A 25,368-nucleotide genomic window follows, 5' to 3' on the forward strand; every position below is an offset into this window, starting at 1 on the left:
AATTACCCCAAGGAATATCTATTTGATGATCAGTTAGGGTCACGTTAAAGAAATATAATAAAGCGCAAGAGGATTTATAAATATCAGTTAGTAAATCTTTATTTGTAAATTGTAAAAATGATCGAAAACAAGAGTTATAAGTAAGGCACTTAGTTTATTGTTAAGAAGGAAGGATTCTTCCTAGAAGGCTGCCTTGCCCTCCAGCATGGCTTTTCCACAGTAGAACGGAAATTGCACTCCCTGAAGTAGAATTTCCGATATGCCCTGCAAATGGTAACAAAACGAATTGGTTAGCTGTATGTTTTTAGGGAGTGGGTCCGAAATCGGTTCCAGATATAGGTGTTGCCCATAAGCCCAGGTATGATAAGTGCCAGAAATGACTAATGGGCTAAAAATCTGAACGGGCCGATAAGGAAGGTGCCTCATAGAACTAGCTGGTAAAGTAATTGACTCAACCCCGTTATAAACTTCTCCCCTTAAAACCCATATAACATAACCACTTACCGTCAGGGCGGGAACGCAGGAGGCAAATGCGTAAACCCAAATGTAGAAGAAGGCGCAGAAGAATGCCACGAAGAAAGAGACGAACCAGAAGACCAGCAGCCAGAAGATGAACCACAGTGGATTGGGCATCGTGATGAGTTGTGTTGTTTGTTCAGAGCTATTCCAGCTGCGCGATAAGATAAATACAAGGGTTCTTGTTTAGTGGGTGGGCGAAAGAACGAAGCTTATCAGGCCCCGTCTTAATAGAGCAGATCCCATTAAAATTTTAAGACTTCGGAAAGAACACGACCGTACAGAACAACCTTTTGATAAATTGGGTGGATTTGTTATTAAAAAGCACATGTGGAATTCGTAGTATAACACGCTATTTAAAGCTAACAAAGTATATCGCGTATGTATACTTTAGCACGCGTCCATAATATACCTAATTTAATTAATAAAACGTGACGTAATTTATATTTAACATAACTCTGTCAATGTCGCAATTTTAGATAACGAATGCCATATCTATACAGTCGAGTAAGTCCTCCAATAAACCCCATTTGACTCTGAAAACTCAACTCATTTATAAATAGTTTTTAGTCATATGCATTCATAATTAGTCCTGTTCAATGTTTAAAAAGATGTGCCGAAGTGTAATATACTATTTCGTGCCCTTATAAAGGTTTAGTTTTTAAATTTTAAAATATAGAGCTTTCTCCAAAACCTAATACGTAACTTTCGTTGAATATTATTAAGATATGCACACATTCAGGTTTTACTATCCAAACTGCATTTGAATGGCTTTCTTCTGCATTTAGATTTCACTTTTGAGTCGTGACAAACATGCAAACGACCGATTTGGTTAGGTTTTGGAACTGAATTTAGAAACACTGACGTCAAAACTGATTATGCCCAAAAAGAGCCACCTGTGGAAGTGTAAGGCCAAGACCTCGACCGCAGATTTCGAACCGAATTCCACGATCAAGTGCTGATTACAGACCCCTCAAAACAAATGCCGTCATTATGCTAATTTGTAGTAAGTACTACTTTACGGGTGTGTCGTCTTAAGTCATCCCCGACTCATAAAAACAATTGCAGATCGCCGACAACCGGTTGGCACAATTAATTAATTAGACCAGCTGAATCTGAAGTATGTGCCAATTAATAGGCGTACGTACTATGCGTAAATATCTTATAAATACTTTATACCGCGCACCCACGTAGAATCGAAAACAACTTAACAGCGCAAGTACAGGCCAGAGAGGCAAAGCAAACAATAACAAACCAAGTAGTAGATCGTGTCGGAGGTCGACGTCCGGGGGATTCGAGAAATGAAATTGAAATGAGTATCGAAAACCGGCGCAACAAGTTGCATGGCCCACTGCAGGCAGGGTTGCCACTTGTCGCACATAAGCACAACAACACAACGTAAGGTCAGCAAACGTAAGGCCACGTAAGGTGTCAGTAAAAAAAGGGAGATGCAAGATCGCTCTCTGCTCGCCGGGAAAAGCGGAGAGAGAGCGAAACGAGCGATTCGAAAACCGGCGCAACAAGTTGCATGGCCAAGGCTGTGACCTGTCGCACAACAAGACACAAACACAACGTAAGACGTAAGTGTCAGCAAACGTAAAGCCGTAAACCGTTAATGTCAGTAAGATCGCTCTCTGCGCAACATGTTGCATGGTCAGGGTTGTCACCTGTCGCCTCCCCGCAGATCTTCGAATGAAAGCTTGATAAACAAGAATTTTATAATTTTTAAATTTAATTAGAAATTCGTCCGGGGGGATTCCAGAATTCGAGATGGAATGAAGAGTGAGAATCGAAAACCGGCGCAACAAGTTGCATGGTAAACTGCAGGCAGGGTTGTCACCTGTCGCCTCCGCAGCAGAGTTTCGTATGAAAGCTTGATAAAAAAGCTTTTGCCAGCGAGGACCGATTTGTAAGTTTGACATGTTGGAAAAAATAAAAAAGTTATTTCTTTACGAATTAAATAAAATTATACTTTTTTAAGTTTCGATTACTAAGAAAAAATATAATTCTCTTGGTGTCTCAGCAACCATTACTATTTGTTGCAAGTGGATTGCATCAGTCCAAAATCAGTTCTTAGTACACACCTTTACTAAGTTACTACGGAAACAAAATTCTTTTAATTTGCCACATATTAACTAAGAATAAATGTATAGACCCGATGTTTGTATGGTTGAAACCGCCAAAATATAGCACTTTATATTTTTTTAGAATTCAAGAGATATATTTATGGCTTTTAATACTTACGCTTGTTTGCTTTATAATTTTTTTTTTAAATTTGTATTTATATATGATATTTAAATTTATTTATAACTGTTATAAAATAATATATCGTTATATAAATTGCATATTTATTAACAATGTTTGTGGTGTGTGAGATACCACACTGTGAATACCCTTATCAGCTGAATTTATCTGTCGAACGTTTGGCCATTCCGTTTACGCCTTTTAGCGCTTATATTACCCAATGCCGCATTCCGTTTCCCGGCCAACAATCAATCGAAGCTAAGAATAAAAAGTTGGCCAACCTCAGCTTCGTTTTGGGAAAGCTCTTGGCCGCAAGAAGGATTTCCATCAGACCAGCCGAAAATGCTAAACTGTTATACACCAACAACAACTGTGTGCACACAGCTGAAGGCTAAAAGCTTTATGCGGCTGCTTGTCAATGTTTTCATATCAAATTTCCCATTTCCATTTCCATTTGCACAGGTGTGTGTGTGAGCGTGGCCAAAAAGTTTTTCATCCCGGACGCCGACGCCGCATTTTGCAGCTGTTGTTGTGGTCGGCTGCTGTTTTCTCCGATTCTCCGCATTCTGTTGCGAGTCGTCGGTCACGCTGGTTCCGATTTTCTTCCGGTTAAGAACGAAGGAATATGTAAAGGAAAAATATATATAACAATAACTAATAAAAAAATTAATAAATTGTAAAATACAACATTTTCCAGACTTTTATCGGTTTAAAAAGAGTTTTGAAATCTTGGCCAAAATGTGTAGCATACTTTGCGGCTCAAAACAGCTGCATAGCTATGTGTGTGTGAGAGAGAGCAAAAGAGAGAGCAGGCTGTGTGTGTGTGTTACGGACTTGAAACGTGTGCGATCGATTTTCGGTTGTTTCAAGAAAACAAACCAAAACAGTTTAATGCAAATTCTAAAAAAAATCGTAATCTCTTTAATTTGCTTAACGCTAATTAGCAATTAGGAACAACAACATTTTCCCAGTTGATAGCCTCTCAAAAAAACAAACAAAGCGGCCACTTGAGATAATGAAATTTCGTACGGTTCGCCAGAGCAACAACAAATGCGGCAAAGTGTCGCAGGCCAAAAGTTTTCGATTTTGATTGCGAACAAAAACAAGCTAAAGCTTCAGGCCAAAAATAAAGAGAGAGAGGGTATAACAGTCGCTCGAAAGCTGCGGACAGAGAGAGTGAAAGCCTAGCAGTCCCGCTATTTTGGCGACACGGAGAGAGTGAGAGAGAGCGGAAAAGCCTTTACCGTTTTTCCGCGCTTAGCTTGAGTGTGTGTGGGTGTGTGAGTGTTTGTGTTTTTCGAACAGTTTAAAGAACGCATTGCGATGCCATTTGGCTTCAGTTTAGCTAGAGACATCGTCGTGTTTTGAACGGCTGACACGTTTTCGGAGTCCAGCGGATCGAGCGGTCTACGCCACACTAGTTCTCAACTCAGTGCGCCAAATAAACCCAAAAAAGAAGCCAGAAAAACAGCTTAAATAGGCTAGATAAAAAGAAGACAACGGCCCAAAGTAAACACAAAGGCAGACTATTCATTTTCACAGGGAAAAGCCCCTCGCTTTCTGTCTTTAAGCCAGCTCTTTCAAGCAAACACACACATACACTGGCATGCATATGGCATAACACGGCCAGAAAAGGATATTCATTGGCCAGATTTTGTGTGTGATAAAGTGAAGTTTTGGTGCCAATTTATTTACAGTTTGGAAAATCAGTAAATCGGAGGTTTGGAGAAGTTTTTAAAGAACCATCGTAAGGAGAGACATGCAGTGAGCGGCCAAGGAAAGAATTTTCAGCACACAAAAAGGTGAGTCTTTAATCTCCAAAAAATACCAAACTCTTGTAATTGCTAATTTGCTTTTAACTTTCCCATAAATTTTAAATACAATTAGTAAAACCTTTAAATGGTGTGTTAAATCACCCCAATATGATTAATTACCCCTCTACCTAGTGGCCTATAATGAATTGTATTTAATAATCCCCTTTGTTGTCATAATATAACACTTTATGACTCAAAAAATTCAATTTTTGTAATAAGTCGAAAGCAAAATGGAACCTCCCCCGAGAAGTATTGTTTTGGTTGTGGAATTTCTTGTTCGACTTTAGCATTTAACGATTTTTGATGAGCTCCGTGATCCGTGAAGTCTTCAGCACACACACACACTCACACAAAAGGGAGACAGATACAGGGGAAAAACAGGACACCCGGGAAATGGGAGAGAGTCTTACAAATTCATAATTTGTCTGTTTACATACGAGGACCTGGTCACTGGTATTGGTGTTTTATCGACGGGGGCTGTCCCAATGTCCGCCACCCCGCCATTTCCCTAAACGAAAGCGAAATTATTTTTTTTTTTTGGATTTTTGTGGGGCACGTAGGCTCTATAACTTCCGCTCGGTCGGCTCACGCGCACACCTGTACCCACTCTCATACACAAACTTATACACACTTTTTGGCAACTCACATCGAGGGCGAGCACATTTAAAATTCTGATGAAAAGACACTTTTACTTTATTCTTTCACTCGACGCCACACAGAGGAAAAATCATGAAAATGTCAGCTGTCTTTAAGGTACCCATTTCTTATAGAGTAAGACGGTTCATAGGAAAGATAATATCATCTGTTACAATGACCAAGACAATTGAAAACATTGGAATACCTTTTAAGAATACTGATGGAAAATTATTTTTTAAGGCTTTTCAAAATATTTCCTGGTATTTAAAGGGAATATTTAAAAAAAAAAAATTTTTAAGATGTCCATAAATTAGATGTACATTTATAACTTTTTTTTATGATATGCCATTTATTTTTTCAGTGCATTACTGTGTACCCGAGTGCGTGAGTTCGCTTAATTCGTGTGTGTGTAAATATTTTGCTTGATTCTCCAAGGCACACACTCGCATTCCCTCCCAGTCGCCCACATGTCGCTTAATTCAACTGTCGATTTATCACACTTAACCCAAACACACGCCGTGCACTATACACCGACCACTACACACTACACACTATATACTATCCAGCGTAATCCGCACATATCATGCAGCATCATCGTCATTATCCCATGATCATCGCGTCATCATCAACCGGCGGCTTATTAGGTACAAACGCTGATTAGTTGTCCAGATTGGTGCGATTGCGTGCTGGGCTCAGTTTAGTTTCAGACCTATTCCGTATTCGATGTTGGGTTTTATCTTTTTTTGGCTGGGGAACTATTTACATACCGCCGCCAAAGATACATTTGTATCCATGCATCCATGGGATAGCGCGAATGCGACCAACTAGTTTGCTGGGCTGTGGGTGTCTGATATGGTTGTTATGGTTCCTTTTTATGGGTCTGTGAACTGCATTCTTGATTGAGATTTATGTTGCATATATGCGCTTTTATTACACAATTATTATATGTTTTGTTACACGTTTTTCGTTCACAATCTACACGAATGTTGGTTCGTTTTGATTGTAAATTTAATAAAAAAATCTTTTTTATATTTTGGTACACAAGTTATTCTTGGTACTTTTTCGCTTTTGCAATTGTCGTAAAATAAATATTTTGTTATACTATTTTTTACCGAAAAGTAGAATGAAATATTTTTTCTGTACATTTATTTTTATAAACGGCTCATATAAAATACTGGTTCGTTTTTCCGATTGAGTATGACATCAGTTTTAAAATATTTTGATGAAATTCGCTACTTGTTTTCCTTTCTTCGTAGAAAAACCCTGGCCCAGTTTTTAATAGTTTGTTACCGAAAACATAGCTTTAATTTGTTAAGATACATTTTTTTTATAATGACTGATAATTCTTTTTTAAATAAACTGCAGTTTTTTCATAGTAGTATTGTATTATTACAAACATAGGTTAATTCCGGGCAAACATTGCACTTTCCAATTCGCAATCAGCCATTGCTTAACAATTCCAACACGCATTTAAATGCCATTAATTCAATTTGTCATTTGTTTGCCTTCAGGAATTAAATATAATTGGATGCCGCTGCTGCGGACTTCCGTTTTTCAGTGGTTATCCATTATCCAACCGAATCCATCAATTCGACGCACAATGCACCCCATAAACAGGCCTGCAATTCTCCAATGCCGAGGGAAAGTGCAATTTCCCTGTGCCTAGCACTGAAACTCTCTGGCATGAGATGTTTAAGTTAATTGAATCAGTTGCAAAAAAATGATTAAATCACAAAGGAAACCGCCTGGCGTGGGAACTCCGACGCGGTTCTTTGACTCGAAATAACGTTCCGAGGGCTTTGCAAACATAAAGACCGAGCACAAAACACCAAACACACAGAGGGCAAACAAAGAAAAGGCGCGAGGCTTAAAGCGTGAAACACTTGAGAATTGTTTTACACTTTTTTCGTTTGCTTTCTGGCTTCCATTCCTATTTTTTTTGTATATATATTACCTGAATTTTTCCTCATATATTTTGCTGAACGCTGAGAGCTAAAAGCCAACTGGCAGGCAGCATTTTCCCATTCGGCACCAAGGAATTGGAGTTTCCCTGCAGCCCGTGGGGAGTGCAACGCTTTTCCACTTTGCTCCTTCTGCATTTCACGGCGAATCGACAAACTCATAAAATACTTGTATTCGTGTACCAAGCGGGTAACACGCGAAAATATGCAAATAAAATTCCATAAAACAATGCGAAGGACAAACAAACAGGCGAGCATAAAAAGCCAGTAATAAAATTGAAACAAAGGGGACAGTTTTATACCCTCGGCTAATATGAATATTGAATGTCGAGCTGAGAGAAGGCCAAAGAAAAAGTTTGGTATCCCAAATTTCTTGTGTGAAAGAAAGTCCTTTTGACTTAGGATTTATAAGGCACAAAGTTCTGAAAATGTATGTTTTCAGGATTTATAGTCGTTATAAGAAGTAAAGGTATTTAAGATTTCTGTATATCTATGTATTTAAAAGTTTTAATTACATTATAAACTTTGATTTATTGCCTTTTAACAATAACAAACCATTAATTTTTCGGTTAGGGAATGGTTTTGATTCCATTTTTAAAATGGTTTCATTTCATTTTATCCTAAAAGTAATAAATCTTTACAAACCAGGCTTAAATAAATATTTTCAGCTGTTGGTAACCTAATCCTCTAAAACTTGGGTATTCCAAGGAGGAGTGTGTCTGGACTCGCACGAAGACAAGCACTTGGTAAATGGGTCGTTGCTCGTCCGTTGGAGCAGCATTAAAACGCAATTTTATTGCATATCCTCGGGGGCTTTGGGCGAGCCATCATTGTCTTGAGGGTCCGGCGATGACGATGGGCGATGACAGACCCAGCTACCGAATTGAACCCAACCAAACCAAACCAATCCAAGGAGACTCACGCAACACAAACGGAACCAAAAAAAAAAAAATAAAACAGAAAACAGACAGAGGGCCCCAGACAAAAGATACAAAACTCAGGGGCAGCAGGGAATTGTTTAACATTAGTTTTATGCGATCCTTTTACTTGTCTGTGCTTTAGCTACTTTTATGAGTTTTCCTGTGGTTCTGGCTCCTGAATGTTGGTGTTTCCCTCTTGGCCATTGCCCGGCGATAATAACGCGATTTGTTGTCTGCTGCAGTCTCATTAGATTTTATTGGTTTTACGCAGGAGAATCGGTTGCAGCAACATGGCATGGTGTAATGCGATAAGAAATGGGTGCCTAACTTTATAGCTGTTTTATTCTGTTTTTTACTATAACTTTTAATAAAGTATTAAACTGATTTAAAGTTTCTTGATAATAATAACAACTTGTGTGTGGTATCCTTTGTCAGTTATTAAACTAAAGTTCTTACTTAAGTTTCCAATTCTATTTCTAAGTTTTCATTTTTAAATCTGTCCTTTTGGATATTTCAAATAGAACTATAAACTTTTAAAGCCATGCTAGTCCCATATAAATTCCATAATAAATTTTAATATAAATTCCATAAAATTTAGTCAATATTCAATAATATTCCCGCTAAATAACGAAGTTTAAAGTGTTTTTATAACCCCTTTTGCGGACTGAAATGCGCATCAGTGGATGGGACTATAAGCTCCTACTTTCTGCGCCATTTTTACAGGCAGATAATCACTTATAAGCATACACACACAGACCGTGACGTGTACTGGGAATAAGCCGCTTGATGTGTGTGTCTGTCTGCGTTAGCCGGTGTGTGTGTGTTAGCCCTGGTGCTCTGGGCATTAAAAGTAACCCAGGGTAAAATAAAAGCAAGTGCCAAGTGTGGCGCATGTGCCACTCAAAGGCAAACAAATGCGAAGTTCTGCTGTTTCTTGGGGAATACGCGGCGTATGCGCGATTTCAGTGTGATTGTGTTCGCCCGGCTTTGCCTGTAAATCGCTCACCGAGGTTTCTGCCGTTGTAATCGCCGGTGCTACCAACTTTGGCTTTGCTTTAACGGGCAGAGATTAAAGTTGAATTGCGTGAGCGATTTGAAAAGTACTCGGGACCCACGGATTCTCGATCCCTTTTAAATGTTTTAGGTAAAGGCAATATTTGAGAACTTCTAAATTTAGTAAATCTATAAATCATATATTATTGATATAATGATATAATAAACTGGAAATGAAAGTTCATTAAAGAGGAAAACCAAAACAATTTGGTCATATAATTGCTAAACTGGTAACCACAAAAACGAATCTCTTTCATGTTATGGGAAACCGAATTAATTCCACTTTAATACATCAATATTCGAAGCCATTAATTTAGTTTAACTTTTTATCAAACGCAGCAAAGGAAAATAATTAAATGAATTAATACGTCAGACCGCAATCACATTTTAATCATAATTAATGGGTTGACTGAATATTTGTTGTTTAATCAGGAAACCAATATATATTAATTTGATTTTTTCCGCTTAAGTGCATGTACATATTTGTGTACTTAGCAGAAAAATATAATTTTTTAATCAACCCTAATTGCATGAGCCAGACTAATTGACAGGCGGCGAGTCAACATAAATATTAAATAACTGTGTAATTATTGTAACAAATTACAAATTATTGATGCGTTGCCCAATTAAAATTCAATTTAATTTCCACTTAATTTTTCGCATATTGTTTGTGCTGTTGCCGACGTGTGATTGCTGTAAATTGTAATTGTTGCTGTGGCTGCAATTTGGCTGATATGCCATAAATTGAATAACTCAGGCAAGTGCACACGAGCGCACACGCCCAATATGATATGTACATATATATATAATGTGCTTGGGATCCCGGGGCCCCAGCGCCACTTTCTATGCCCCGACGGGCGGTGCTCTGATTATTGTAATAAGCAGCCCAATTAAAACTCTTACGCTCTTACGAGCATAATTATCGGGGGAGCCGGCGAAGGGGTCTGTTATCATCGCAGGCATCGCAGGCCACAATATTGATTGTTGACTCTGTGTAGCCTCTGTTTTTGTGGGTCCGTTGATGCGTGTTGTTGATGGATGCACCCCGATTGCATTATATGCCCTGAATGGCTTGAATGGCGCAAATTGAGTCAAAGTTGCGGCAGGACGTTGCACATTCACTACGTATTCGGGTTGCTCACGACGTTCCATGCGTTTAATTAACCCGCCTCAGGTAAATTGCTATTCTACTGGGTTTTCTGGCTCGGGATTTTGTGGTCAGGAAATACTCGTACACATATATGTTGCTAGATATGCAGGCCTTTATGGCCGTGACGTCACTTCTGTGGCAGCTGTGGCAGATGGATGGTTGCCCTTTCCCAGTGGCGCCCCAAAGGCGAACGCTTTCATTTCTTGCGTCATTTCATATGAAAGCAGCACTCACATTTGACATTTTACAGCATCATCAGTTGAAAAGGGACAAAGGGATCGGAAAGGACCGGTCATCGGGGATTGGATGTTGAGTACTCATAATCATTTAGGCGAGAGAGAGCGAACACATGGCGTATACTTGATGTTCAATAGGATTATTGATATTTTACCAAAGTGTGTGTAAAGTAATGTTCAATATAGATATTATTTAAATTGAGAGGTTTGATTTTAATATTTATATCTGTTTATATTATGATAAACATTTTCAAGCCATTGATAGTTTGGAAAAATATAATATTAATAGCCTACACACATAAAATATGACTTTCGTTCGCTTGAGGTTATTTATCTTCTACTTGCCCTCTTTAAAATTCCATTACCAAATCGTATTTCATCTGCTGCTGCCACTCCATCTCTTGGCGTTCCGCATCTTCAGAGGGTTTTGCATTCTCTCTAGGTTAACGACTCTATATATTTCATAACCAAGTGCAAGCTGAAAAACACATAAATATGGAGCGAAACTGCCATAAATTCGAGTCGAGACCTGCGGTGCACGTTTTTGGGTCGTGTGCCGAGTACGTGTCCCGGGGACTCCCCAACTCGCTCAGGTTACTTAATATACAACTTTTGCCCCAAAAACATACACACAGACATGTCCCCTGTTTCTTTTTTTTTTTGTGTCGAAGGCAGGAGGCAGGAGCAGTCAGAAATGGCGGCTCCGCCTGAGTTCAGCTCAGCTGCTGTTGGCTGTTGACTTGTCATTCCCCGATTATTGATTTTTTATTTCGGCTTTAAGTGCAGCACACCCACGGGTAAACCAAGCCGAGGAACCCAAGACATCGACACCAAGGGCAGGGGCAGGGGGAGGAACAGGGAGAGGGGCAGGGGGCGTGGGCGTGTGGGCTCGAGGGTGAGTGTCGTGTGAGTTGGGAGCCCGCCCGAGAGGGATTCGCACATGTCTTGGAAGGCACGGAAAAAAAGTAGAATATTGATGAGCAATCGGATACTAGGCTAAGGAAAAACAAAGAACGGATCCATTAAAAAAGATCATGATTTTCAAGATATTAAATTCTTTCCAAGAAATATAGGTAAACCTAAAGATTTAATATTCATAACATTTCAAATTAAAAAAAGAGCATAACAGATCACCAGAATCTCTTGATCCCCAATCAGTAGTCTCATAATGAGTATCCAAAATAGTATTACCGAACAAACAAGTAATATTAAGTACTAAAAAATGACTAAAACTGATAAAATGAATCTCCTGACCTTCCATCAATTCTCCGATTACAATTGTCAAAAAAAAATCTAATACTTATGTTATCTAAAGAACTCAATAGATGTTCTTTCTAAGTAAAGATAATTTTTTATAATTTTTTAAAGCTTAAGGCCTTAGTTGCTATAGCTTTAATCATTAAGCTAATCGCGGATTTATAATTTTCGTTTAGCTGTTAATAATAATAATAATAATAATATAATTTTTCAATAAGAATTTTGGGTGCTTTTGAAAATGGAATTGATATATTTTAACGGAAGTGAAATGTTTCTACGAATTTCTCCATGTGGGCATGGTATTGGCAGGGGAGCAGGAGCAGAGGCAGGAGGGGAACTGCTGCCTGGGATGACGATGGCCACGACGACGTGGCTGCGGTGATATCATCAAGGTCAGTCACACGGGCGCAAGCGGAGGCAACCGGAGGCCAGCGGAGCGCCAACCTGAATAAGTCGCGCTAAATTGAGCGTCTCAGCGTTAACGAGCCCCGGTGACGGGCGAGAGCCACTAAAGCCAAACTCGTGCACCGGACGTACTGCCGGCGCCACCCACTCCCAACCAACTGCCACCCCCTCCGCCTACGCCCACTCGCCACCCACTGCCCCTCCCCCCAGAGGGGGTCACTTCAATCGCCGCAGCCGCCACATGCGGCGCCATGCAATAAAAAACTAAGCGCTACCGGCTGCCTACTCTGGCTCTCAATCTTTTTTGGTCTCATGCTGTGCAATTTCCACGATTTAGTGGGTAGTTTTTCCACACACTCATACGTTAGAGGAGGAAAACGAAAATGATTAAATCATTCCGTAGTCTTAATAAATATATATCGAATTCCGCAATCACCCTTCCTTATTGTTTTTTATTGTTTTCCAAGTCTTTATACCTCTTAAATAAGGTTTTTAATAATAAGGTTAAAGGAATACTATTATCTTAAACTTACGTCTTATTTATTCAAATAATTTTTAGTTTATCAGCAAATACAATCCCTTTTAGAGGTCATTTTGTTATTATTTAGATCTCTTATGATAAAAGAGCTTTTAAATGAATCGTCAAAAGTTGTGCCTGGTATTTCCTCGGAATAAAATTAATAATTTTAATTTCTGTCGTAAGATGAACGAAAGTTCGTGGGAACACGATGGTTCTTTTGTTTCCTCCGCCTTTCAGCCACGCCCGAGCATTTATTTTATAGTTTGCCTGGCGCCAGACATTCGCCTAATGGCCGGGCTAAAGGCCTGCGATCGGAGTCCTGCTGCCTGCCGAATGAAAAGGTCAAATGGTCAGTGAAAACTTGATGATGATTGTGCCTCATTAAAGCGGATGGCCATATTTTTCGGGGTTTAATGATTGCGTGGCGGTTTATAGACCGGAAGAGAATGCACGGAAATGGCCTGGAAAATATTGAATAAGATTTGCTTAGCAAGATACACATTGTTATTTCCTTAGCTTTAACTTGGTGGCTTGTCAAACATTTGCTCCATTTTCAAATTTCTCTAAATTTCTTCTTTGTATCTTAGTTTGGACTTTTACTTCGGTAAGAGACACAATTTTAGCCAATAGTCCTGTAGGCATTCAGCCCTTAATAGACACCTGTCCCTCACTCCATGCCTTCTATATCAGGGGGTATCAATTAGGCTTCGTCGACTGGCGGCGAACCTGCCTGCCACTACCCTCTTCAACTCATCAATTAAACCAGACACATCTAACCGCATGCACTGAGAAAAAAGGTTGAATATCACAATTAAAACAACAATCAACAACAATCAACAATTATTTTAAAAATTCGTTGAAAAGACTTGTAGTTAGTTTTGTAACACCATGAACAAAATATGGAACATTTTTCCTTGAATGTAGTTTAATAAAAAATAAGGAGAAAAAATCCAATCGATTGGAAATTAAACAACGAGCTCAACGAGGTATGACATTCCTCATTCTGACTTATATTTTTGTTACGGCAGCCAAAAATCTGAATTTTTATGGCGAAAAAAGGGTTAAATTTTTTGTCAAAAATACAAAATTTAGATTTTTGTCAAAAATTTGACATTTTTTTCCGGTTTTTCCATCGTAGTTCAGCCAAATCAAGGCGTACAGCTAAAAGACCGACTGTTTTGAACAGCTTGCTAAATATGCTAACGATCCTCATCACTTTTTGGAAAATTTATTTTTTGACCAAATTCCTCAATTTATGTAGGGGTTATATCACTTTTTTTCAAAAAATGGCAAAAATTAAAAATTTTCAGGTTGAAATGCCAATCGATTGGAAATTAAACAACGAGCTCAACGAGGTATGACATTCCTCATTCTGACTTATATTTTTGTTATGGCAGCCAAAAAACTGAATTTTTATGGCGAAAAAAACGTTAAATTTGTTGTTAAAAATACAAAATTCATATTTTTGTCAAAAATTCGACATTTTTTTTCAGTTTTTCAACGTAGTTCAGCCAAATCAAGGCGTACAGCTAAAAGACCGACTGTCTTGAACAGCTTGCTAAATATGCTAACGATCCTCATCACTTTTTAGAAAATGTATTTTTTGACCAATTTCCTCAATTTTTGTAGGGGTTACATCACTTTTTTTCGAAAAACATCAAAAAGGAAAAATTTTGAGGTTGAAATGCCAATCGATTGGAAATTAAACAACGAGCTCAACGAGGTATGACATTCCTCATTCTGACTTATATTTTTTTTACGGCAGCCAAAAATCTTAATTTTTATGGCGAAAAAGGGTTAAATTTTTTGTCAAAAATACAAAATTTAGATTTTTGTCATAAATTCCACATTTTTTTCCGGTTTTTCCATCGTAGTTCACCCAAATCAAGGCGTACAGCTAAAAGACCGACTGTTTTGAACAGCTTGCTAAATATGCTAACGATCCTCATCACTTTTTGGAAAATTTATTTTTTGACGAATTTCCTCAATTTATCAATTTTTTTTTTCGAAAAATGGCAAAAATTAAACATTTTCAGGTTGAAATGCCAATCGATTGGAAATTAAACAACGAGCTCAACGAGGTATGACATTCCTCATTCTGACTTATATTTTTGTTATGGCAGCCAAAAAACTGAATTTTTATGGCGAAAAAAACGTTAAATTTTTTGTCAAAAATACAAAATTCAGATTTTTGTCAAAAATTCGAAATTTTTTTCAGTTTTTCCATCGTAGCTCAGCCAAATCAAGGCGTACAGCAAAAAGACCGACTGTTTTGAACAGCTTGCTAAATATGCTAACGATCCTCATCACTTTTTGGAAAATTTATTTTTTGACCAATTTCCTCAATTTTTTTTTTTTGAAAAATGGCAAAAATTAAAAATTTTCAGGTTGAAATGCCAATCGATTGGAAATTAAACAACGAGCTCAACGAGGTATGACATTCCTCATTCTGACTTATATTTTTGTTATGGCAGCCAAAAAACTGAATTTTTATGGTGAAAAAAAAGGTTAAAATTTTTGTCAAAAATACAAAATTCAGATTGTTGTCAAAAATTCGAGAAAGAAAAATAAGACGTTAGATATTTCTCTAGGCCTGGGAAAATATTAAAATGCAAAATAAACTTTTTCCGAGTAAACGGTGTTTTATGCATTATTCGAATTCTATGAATATTTGTTTTAAAGTTGTGGAATTAATTTTCCAAGTGTATATAGCTGGTATTCATACAAATAAAGAGAAACAACACTAATAGAAACAACATGAACGCCAAACATCAAGAGCCCGTAAACAAAAAATGAAAACACAAACAAAACAAAGTTAACTTTTCACCCACTCACACCGCTTTTCACAAATATTTTTCTGTCCCTCCATTTTTTGGTGTATCTTATTTTTGCTTTTGTTTCGTTTCCCTTTGTGTTGTTTACCCTTTGGCTTTTACAGTTCGTTTTGGCGTTGGCCATGTTTTTTAGCATTTGCCAAATTTTGAAAACAAACGCAAGGGAAATAAACAAACGGATGGGGGTGGTGAAAAAAGGGAAAGGTGGGAGGATAGAGAAAGTTGATTGGGAGCAGGGCGGAAATGGCGGGGTGGGCCAAACCTTTTTTCCCTGCTGTTGCTGTGACCTTTGGCCAACAAAGCTGACCCGCTGGCGAGAGGGGGAGGGGCGAAGGAGGGGGTGGGCGGTGCCTTTCACCTGTGCCACCTGGTCATGTCCTTGTCGTCGTCGTCATCAGCAACGCTCACTGCCCTTTGCGCGCCGAAACTTTTGAAATTATAATTTAATTTGAATGTCATTAAAATTTTCGCGCTCTCATCTGTCTCTTTCCAACAGCTATCGCTGTCCCGCTCGTCGGGCTATCATATCCATGACAGCATTCGAAGGACTTTCCATGAAAAAGATAAAAAAAATAACAGAAAAATCTAAACAAGAAAAACTATGCCACAATAAAAATCTCTACCTCTCAATTAAAATATTTTAGGTTTGTTTTTGTGAATAAATTGACAGGCAAAAATATGTTTATTTTTTCAAAAAAACATTCAGGATTAATTAAGCTTAGATGGATATTTCATTGAGATATAAAAATAAGTTCATGAAATGTAGAATTTTCCATGCTCATGCCTCGAATTAAACTTAGACTGCTTCTCATAGCTGAAAAACACACTTCTCGGTTTCTTAGTGGCTGCTTGAGCCAACTTTGAAGTTGCAACTTTATGAACATATAGTTGGCAAGAAAAACTGCTCGTGTCAGCTGAAACTAAGCGCTTAAATTGTGAGCAGCCAGTTGCTGGAGGACATAAAATAAAATAAGATAAATACAACTTCTGGTCGCTTTTCCCTCCTCCCCAAATAACCCCTCGTTTACGAAGGATAAAAAATGCGCATGTTTACGGAAAAGTTTCAGTGAAAACTGCGACTCGGGAAAAATTAGGGGGGAAAAACTGCTGCAGCCGCAAGAAATTAAGGAAATATTCACTTAGGCCGGGACGTCTTATCTTCCGAGTAACAGGCAGCGACCATGTTGGAAAACCCCTGAAAAAGCTACTGAATGATTGCCACCGTTGCCGGGGAAACTCGGAGAAAATGCAAAGAACCTGGGGAAAATTGAGCTAATTTAGCTAAAATGTGCACTTTCTCGACGGGGTGGTGGGGTACATGGAGAACAAATTAAATTGCCAACTTGAAACTCGCATTTCGGTGGCGTCTTAATGCCATTTTAATTGTGCGGCTAAATAACATTTAAATTACTGCGGCGCCGGCTGAGAAAGCCTCTTAGTTTCTTTGTCCTTTTGCAGACAAGTTACCGGGCAAAGGGATCCAAAATAATAAAAAAGGAAACCCTAAGACTTGAGGCGCTGGAACTGCAGGGGGCGTGGCAGCGGTGTTATTACACCGAGCAACTTCTAATGGTCTGTCAGCATGCAAGGCCCAGTCCGAACCCAAGTTAAGTTTCTTGGCTTAATTCGATGTCAGGAGTTGCTGCAATTCGAAACGTCAAGGACATTAGTTGCAAAAGCCATTTGCCACCCGGAAAAGCTGCCTCTCCTTACCAAACTACAGCCTCCCAGGTTTAATTTACCGAGAAAAGATGGAAAACGGGAAAATTACTTAAGATCGTAATGTATTTTTCATATTATGGAGACTAAAAGACGGAATTGCTTTCATTTAAAGTACTGCAAACTCTATAAAAAATTTCGAAAACTATAATATTTTTGGAACTGGGTAACAAGACTAATTATTTATAGAAATAATTTAGTTATGAAAGTGATTTTGATTAATATTTTTGTAATGTATTTTGATATATGTTTATATATCCTAAAGGTAGTAAAATTTTCAATGGTTTAAACTCACAAAGAAATGCGAATCTAATTTTAATTAAATTTCAAATGATGTAAAAGCTTTCAATTAGTTTCTTTGTTAGATTCAGTTTTTGTTATCCTTTTTTTCTTTTCGTTGTAAGGGGTTCCCTTTTCCTTTGCGCCAGGGCCACAAATATTTCGAATCGGGACAAAAAGCCGCTGGGTTCCATTGGTTTACTCGACTGCTTCGGTTTGAAAGGATATTTGCTTAAATCGGTCAAGTGACTCTAATGAAAGCATATAAGAAAATATGTTTAACGACGTTGCAGGCAAAGCCTTAGAGAGCGATATGCGGCACTCGAGAGAATCCTAGAATCCTGTGAGTGGGCCCCCCAAACGCAGGTGTGTGGGTAACCCAGTAGGTGGTGGGTGGATACAGGTGGCACTCAGAAAGTTTTGAATGCAAACCGAGACCAAGAAAGGAGGCAGCTTTGCATCTCTGCTCAAGTGGTAAACACACACACTAACCCAAAGGCAAACACATAAATATTGCAGCATACAAACGGGGGCAGACGACACACACACAGACGCAGACACAAGCACCCAACAAGTCAGCTCGTCCTTGTGCTCGTATGTGTGCGGTGACAAGGTACTGAGAAAAATTGGGCTCACTTTAAATAATCCATTTTCATTCTGAACATACATTTTTTTACCATAGAAAATCTTGAAGTAAAATAAAAAGGTTGCCATTGAAAAGACATTTTTAAAGGGCTTATATGAATTTTAAATTATTTGGGATCGGTGCTATGTGTTGATAAATGTTATAAAAATATTTAAATATCTTAGAGGGATGTTGGAAATATTTCATGGTAATATTTAAAAAAAAACATAAATTGACTTGAAAAGTGAAACTTTTTTTCCTCCGTGTAGCCACAAAAGCAAAATACCCTGCCAGGATGCCAGACAAATAGTTTAATGGCTGTTCTTTCTGTTTGCAGTTCAAACACAGCCGGAGCCGGAGCAGAAAAGCCGAGCAGCCGGAGCGGGCGCTGCAAAAGTGCAACAGCTGCGCAGGAAACCGAAGCGTACTGAGATCCCCGGACAAAGCGGACCACCACATACTCACATTCAAATCAAATCAAAACCGAGTGCCTAGTACCGAGTTCCCATCTACCAGTTCCCATCTGCCAGTTCCCAGTTACCATCCAGATTCCGGATTCCAAAGCTGCTGCGGCGGGAGAATGTGTAGTGCAACACAAGGGCGGCAGCTTCAAGTGGCAATTGTGGCAGCAGCGGCGAACGCAACCGGATAATAAGTTGTGGATGCGGCTTGCAGCGCCGGGCAGGCATCCCGAGTCCGAGTCCGAATCCGCCAGAGAAACCAGTTCCGCACCAAGATACCCAGCGTGCAGGAATCGCGAATCGCGAATAGCAGCAACCAGAGATAAGTGGTCAGTGCCAGTGACGTCAGGACAAAGTAGGACACCAGCACCACCCATCGTCACCACCCTTGCTACCGCCCCAACCTCCCATCGCCGCCCTGCGCATCCGCGTCATGGCCTCCGCACGGCAGAGCAGCCTCCTGCCCATGTCCCTGCCCCTGCCTCTACCCCTGCCGCTGCCCCTGGTCCTGGTGCTGTCGCTGCACCTGTCCGGCGTCTGCGGCGTCATCGATCGCCTGGTGGTGCAGACGTCCTCCGGGCCCGTCCGCGGCCGCTCCGTCACGGTGCAGGGCCGCGAGGTTCACGTCTACACGGGCATCCCCTACGCCAAGCCGCCCCTCGAGGACCTGCGCTTCCGCAAGCCGGTTCCGGCGGAGCCCTGGCACGGCGTCCTCGATGCCACACGGCTGTCCGCCACCTGCGTCCAAGAGCGGTAAGTTTTCCATCGGGGTGTTCAAAGGATAATTTAAAGTTTCGTGAAGGACATCAATGGATAAGGCTCTTTTTGAGATCGCGTTCATTTAACTTTCAATACTTTTCCAACAACGAAAGAGATGTAGTTGTTTTCATTCTAGACAGTTTTGGTTTGATTTTATTTTAAATTAATATTTTAGAGAAACGTAGGTTTTTCGTTTAGTTTTTAATCTGGTCTAAGGCTATTAAATAACAATTTATCGAAAAGCAATTATCTTTTGTATACACAAAAGTAGGTTCCACAAAAAAAGTACGATACAATGGTTTGAACAACAGATTTTCATTTTGGTGGATACTGAAACTTTATTGAAGAGATATAATATTAACAGAAAAAATGGCAGAAGGGTTTGAAAAGAATTTATTAAGGATTATATTTTCATCTGGATAATACTTAAATATTTTCACAAAGTCCAATCAAAGGGAATCTTTCCGCAAATTAAGAAAAATAGTATATTATTTATCAGAACAAGGGATTTCCAGAAAAAAATCACTGTACTATGGTTTCAAAAAAAGTTACAATGGAATCGATTTTCATCTGGTATGGTACTTAATTATTTTGGCAAAGACGGATACAAGTGGGTCATACCTTTCCGGAAATACAAGCATTTGTCATCACTGGCCCAGCGGATTGGTGGGGCTCAGAAAGGGTTGGATGTTGGCACGCTCCACTTCGACGTTTGACCTAGAAAGGCGATTCGCAGCCGGGCTGCAGCGGCAGCTCGCTGTTGACCTAACTGTTGCCAGTGACGTCATGCCGCATGCAAAAAGCCGGCCAAAACGGAAAAAGCCAATTGGAAACTTTGCACAGCATGTTGGCAATGCCAATTGCAATCGCACTCTGTTTGCCATTCAATGTTTGCGGAAGGGGGAATATATTGTTTGAAGAGGAGATACGAATGCTGAAGTTAAAATATTTCATTTTATTTATTTTGAGGACTGATTTTAACGATGATCAGATTAAATGTTAAAGAATATTCATTTGTTAAAGAAATCTTAAAGATCATAGCTGTTCGCATGGCAAGAACAGAAAAACGAATAAAAAAACTTACCCCACTCCAATTCCATTTATTTAATCAAACTCATTTGGTTTGCTTTACTTTCGCTCTTGAAATAGAGAACCAAAGTTTTTCCGCACCCCAAAGGGAAAGTCATCAAAGTGTGTGCGGCAAAAGGAAATTAGAAAAATATAGTGATAAAGGCGAATGGCAGCTGGCGTAGGAAACAGAAATCGCCTCTGCTCTCGGTCTGTGATAAATTACTTTTATGCGAAACGGCAAAGTTAATTTTAATGGACACGAAGCCAAACACACCTAAGCACACACTCAGCAGCATATATAGAAATACATATATGGTATAGAGAGGTATCTATAGAGACGGACAGACAAATGCTGAGCTTTGTATGAATGCGTAGGGATATCGATTGGAGCGATTCAACATTTATAAAGCGGAAAAACTATGTCAAATTGTGGGGGACTGGGACTACAAGGCGTGTGTGCCAGTGTTTTTGCGGCAAAACGGAACCCAGAATAAGAGTAGAGCTAGCAAAACGGAAGAGAGACCGAATAAAAATAAATAACACAGCTGGTTAGTTCTTCGTAATTGGCATGACCGAATTCCAGATGGGGGACAAACAGCCTTTGATTTGCATATGGGTCACCGGCTAATCAAGAACTCTCTTCTCTCTTCTCTTCCGGAACCCAGTTACGAGTACTTCCCGGGCTTCTCCGGCGAGGAGATCTGGAACCCCAACACCAATGTGTCCGAGGACTGCCTCTACATAAACGTCTGGGCGCCGGCCAAGGCACGACTTCGCCATGGGCGGGGAGCGAACGGGGCCGAGGTAAGTTTGGGTTCATATGAGAAATATGTTCCAACAATAAATTTAGGTTACCACATTTTTGAGCTTAAATACAAAAATTATAAGAACATAAATATTTAATGCAATGTACAAAAGAACTAAAATATATGGATTTAATTTATTAATTATTTTCAAAAACAATAAAATTTAGCAAATTGAAATTACTTTTAAGTTTTAGGTGTCTAAAAGTATGCACTGAATATAGGATAGTCGACTTTTTGAATGAATGCATTGTACTTCTGTGTTTAATGTATATTGTTGCATAATTTTAGGCACTTAAAAATATAACTCAAAAGCATTTTCAAAACTTCAGTGATTAAGAACGTTTAGAATGAATACGAACGTTTTAATTTGTTTGATTGACAATATCATAAGAGATATATGTACATCCATATCACTAAAAACAGTTTACTAATAATAACATTTCCCATTTCCTTTCACAGCACGCGAATGGCAAACAGGCGGACACGGACCACCTCATCCACAACGGCAATCCGCAGAACACGACCAACGGCCTGCCAATTCTGATCTGGATCTATGGCGGTGGCTTCATGACCGGATCTGCCACTCTGGACATCTACAATGCGGACATCATGGCCGCCGTGGGCAATGTGATAGTCGCCTCCTTCCAGTATCGAGTGGGTGCCTTTGGATTCCTCCACCTGGCACCGGAAATGCCGTCGGAGTTCGCGGAAGAGGCGCCAGGCAATGTGGGCCTCTGGGATCAAGCCCTGGCCATTCGCTGGCTAAAGGACAACGCCCATGCCTTCGGCGGAAATCCGGAGTGGATGACCCTCTTTGGGGAGTCGGCGGGATCCAGTTCGGTGAACGCGCAACTCATGTCGCCGGTGACCAGGGGCCTGGTCAAGAGGGGCATGATGCAGTCGGGCACCATGAACGCCCCCTGGAGCCACATGACCTCCGAGAAGGCCGTGGAGATCGGCAAGGCGCTGATTAACGACTGTAACTGCAATGCCTCCATGCTGAAGGTGAGTGGGGTGATTTAAATATGAACTTTATTATATAAATATTAAAGATGGAAAGATAAAATAGTATGTCAAGTGTGTTTTCGGAATCCAGCCTCTTGTCTTAGACATTTATTCTGCAATCTATATAACATTAAATCTAGAATAATAAATAAACACATCAAAAACAACCCATTCTTAAAGACATTGTGGAATATAACATAATGGACATGCCACAAGGAAATAAACATATTTATAAATAAGATTTATATGGTATGACCTTTAATGGTTAGCTAAAGACATTATTAATGTGACACAATGGAAATACCATAAGAAAATAATAATTCATAAAGAAATTAGTATAACCAAAATGTTATTGGTAAATTCCCATTAAAGGTCCATTAAAGGTAATTTAAGAAAAATCCATATTGCTCTGTGTAAAAGGACATATATTTCCATTTAATAAATCTGCCCCAGTCAACTTTTTCATCTTTATACTTCTAAAATATCCCCATTATTAATGGAGTATTTTTAATAACGTTTCCAGACCAATCCCGCTCACGTGATGAGCTGCATGCGCTCGGTGGACGCCAAGACCATATCGGTGCAGCAGTGGAACTCCTACTCGGGCATCCTCAGCTTCCCCTCGGCGCCCACCATCGATGGAGCCTTCCTGCCGGCGGATCCCATGACGCTGCTGAAGACGGCGGATCTGAAGGACTACGACATCCTGATGGGAAATGTCAGGGATGAGGGTGAGTGAGCAATTTCCTCCCGCCAGTGACTTCATCACGACCATCCCCATCCCCATCCCGACCCCGGGTCCATCTTATCTATCTACCCTCCAATTTTCTGGGTCGTCCTTGTCGCCATTGTTGCATCCTCTGCGGCTGACGTCAGCGCTAAACTTTATCCAAAACAAAGTACTACCATTGCCAATGTTGTTTGCCAAGCTTTTTAGCCCAGCTTCCTTCCTCCGCGCCCCAAAAACTTTTACGCTGCTGCTCGGTGCTCTACATCCATTTGAGATTTTATTACTTTTCTGCAAAGCTATATTATATATATAGTATATATATATTTATATTTATATACACTTTTTGTTGTGGCCTGGCTGGCAGACAAAATGCATTTTATTCCCGTCATTTTATGGGTAGGAAGGTGGCTTAGCCGGTTCTGCCTTTCAGAAATTTCCGCTTTTCCTCTGCACATTTCGAGCACTCGTAATGCATTCGGTGCTTTCAGTTGGCTCGAGTGCTTAATTTTTATGGTTTATTGCATGACACTGAGCGGCGAATCGAGGGGGGGTTAGTGGGTTTAGGTTGTTGGTTTTGGGGTTTGGGGTTCTGGTTTCGAGGACTACGACTGGCAGTGGTTCTGGTCCTGGTTCTGGTGGTTACATTGTGCTCGGCTTAGTTCTGGCTTGGCTGTCGCAAAACTGCACTTTGTGTAATGTCCTGTATTGTTGGCTTTTTCGGCTTTGGCTTTTGTTTTCTTCCCCCTTTGCAGCGCACACAAATTACGATTTTTGTAAACTTTAAAATTCAAGTGTGGGAAATGAAAATGAAATGCCACTTTAGGTTGGAAACGGAATTTTTAATGTACAACTTTGTATTGTACTGTGAGAAGACTACAAAAAAATAATATAGTAACCTTGTTATTATATTTTGGTACATAATTTAATGAGCTAAGAACTGATAATGGCTTTAAAGTGGATACAAAATAAAATCCTTTGGTTATCTTTTCTTTTTTTGACTCCACACAATAATTGCAAATTACGACTGTAGCAAACTTGGAATCCCGAGTGCGACATGTGTCAACGCACCGGAATTGCCGGAGTCAAAATACAGAAAAAATTCCAAAAGCCGCCGAAACTTGCCAGACTCGCCCACGCAAATTGCGGTGACCCCGGGAAAAAAGGAAAAACATCCGTGCCCACACACACACGCACTCAGATATGCCGCTCAGCTGTGCGGGACGGCATCATAAATTATTTAAATATATTTCGCTCAGGTGACAGCGGGGGGTTTTGGGAGTTGGGCGGTGGGCGGTGGGCGGTCTGTGGGTGGTCTGTGGAAAAGCGAAAGCAAAAAGCGAGCCCTCAAATTGATGGACGGAACGGGACGCGTGAGTGCCACACGTGCCACGGCGTTATCGGGGGGCAGGAGGGGCGGTTTTCATTAAAGAGGGGCAGAAAACTATTACCGCTAAAAGTTGGGTTAAAGTTCCGCTGTAATTATTTTTTATTACCCAGGAAGGAAAAACGTTAAACCCATTCCCTACGTTCGCTATAAAATCACATGAAAACTTTCAATAAATTCCAACACGAATGTGTATTATTTGTTTTGAAATAAAAATCAATTTATTACACACCATTGAATCAAATTAAATCAAAACAATTGACAATCAGAAAAATAATTCGTAAATGGCATAGCAAATAAAAGTAGTCGGTAGAGGTACATACATATAGTTGCAGCAGGTGAACATGTATACATTAAATTACTCATTGTATTTATTTATGGTTAATATTTGTTTAAATTTAAAATTTCAATGGAAAATGATTATATTTATTGTTAATGTTGTGGTTTTGTTTCCTAATTGCTTTACAAATAAACCACTCTTGGTGCATATGAAATGTATCTCTATATGAAATATTTTATTTGCTTTTAATGTTCTGTTTTTAAATAACATCTATTGTCTGGTTTTATAGTTGAAGATAAATTGAAGGCATTGAATTGTTTTTTTTAACAGAAATTACCTTACATGAATTTTTATTGTATGTATTCTTCTTTCTAATAATACCTATACCTCGTTATCTGGTTTTAAATGCGGCCTAAGAAAATGGCATTTGAAACCTATTTAAAGTTCAATGGGAACCCTCCCTTCTGCTGCCAAAGGCTGCTGTTGATTCTCCCATAATTTTCCCCGCCTTTCCTTATCCGTATCCTTATTCTTCCCAATCTGGTGCGTAACTCTTTGTGTGCATTGTGTTGCCAGCTTTTCCGTGCCAGGCCGTGTAAGTGGCGCACTTGTAACAAATTTTCCGTTTGCGTTTTCCTTTTCTTATTATTTTGCGAGCCGCCACCGCAGGATGTCGTTGGGTGGTGTTTTTTTTTTTTTATGG

At 39.5% G+C, this 25,368-nt stretch overlaps 2 protein-coding genes across 6 annotated transcripts in view; one reads left to right on the forward strand and one right to left on the reverse strand.

Annotated features, from left to right (window-relative positions):
- Positions 1-73: 73 nt before the first annotated feature.
- LOC108020237 (uncharacterized) lies at positions 74-1,926 on the reverse strand. The gene is made up of 3 exons (XM_017088358.4): positions 1,772-1,926; positions 505-670; positions 74-264 (listed from the first exon to the last, which is right to left on the reverse strand). Exons 2-3 carry the CDS (start codon positions 631-633, stop codon positions 181-183), a joined length of 213 nt encoding a protein of 70 aa, XP_016943847.2. The 5' UTR covers positions 634-670; positions 1,772-1,926; the 3' UTR covers positions 74-180.
- Positions 1,927-4,098: 2,172 nt separating this feature from the next.
- Ace (Acetylcholine esterase) overlaps positions 4,099-25,368 on the forward strand; it is a 39,606-nt gene continuing 18,336 nt past the window's right edge. For 3 of the 5 annotated variants that reach the window (XM_070996525.1, XM_070996523.1, XM_070996524.1), the window contains exons 1-4: positions 18,848-19,383; positions 21,126-21,264; positions 21,726-22,271; positions 22,795-23,002. In XM_070996525.1, the coding sequence (XP_070852626.1) occupies positions 19,064-19,383; positions 21,126-21,264; positions 21,726-22,271; positions 22,795-23,002 (1,213 nt within the window). In that variant the 5' untranslated portion in view covers positions 18,848-19,063. Of the gene's footprint in view, positions 4,270-4,442; positions 4,563-18,506; positions 19,384-21,125; positions 21,265-21,725; positions 22,272-22,794; positions 23,003-25,368 lie in introns of those variants that run through there. The other 2 variants (XM_070996527.1, XM_070996526.1) reach the window with 2 other exon arrangements.

Source organism: Drosophila suzukii, chromosome 3, assembly GCF_043229965.1.
Source record: "Drosophila suzukii chromosome 3, CBGP_Dsuzu_IsoJpt1.0, whole genome shotgun sequence".
NCBI lineage: Eukaryota > Metazoa > Arthropoda > Insecta > Diptera > Drosophilidae > Drosophila > Drosophila suzukii.

Excerpts from the sequence above, each read along its gene's own strand:
- LOC108020237 (XM_017088358.4), bottom strand. The coding sequence starts at position 633 with ATGCCCAATCCACTGTGGTTCATCTTCTGGCTGCTGGTCTTCTGGTTC. Across the intron at positions 265-504 it reads CCTGCGTTCCCGCCCTGACG|GGCATATCGGAAATTCTACT; the intron begins GTAAGTGGTTAT and ends TACCATTTGCAG.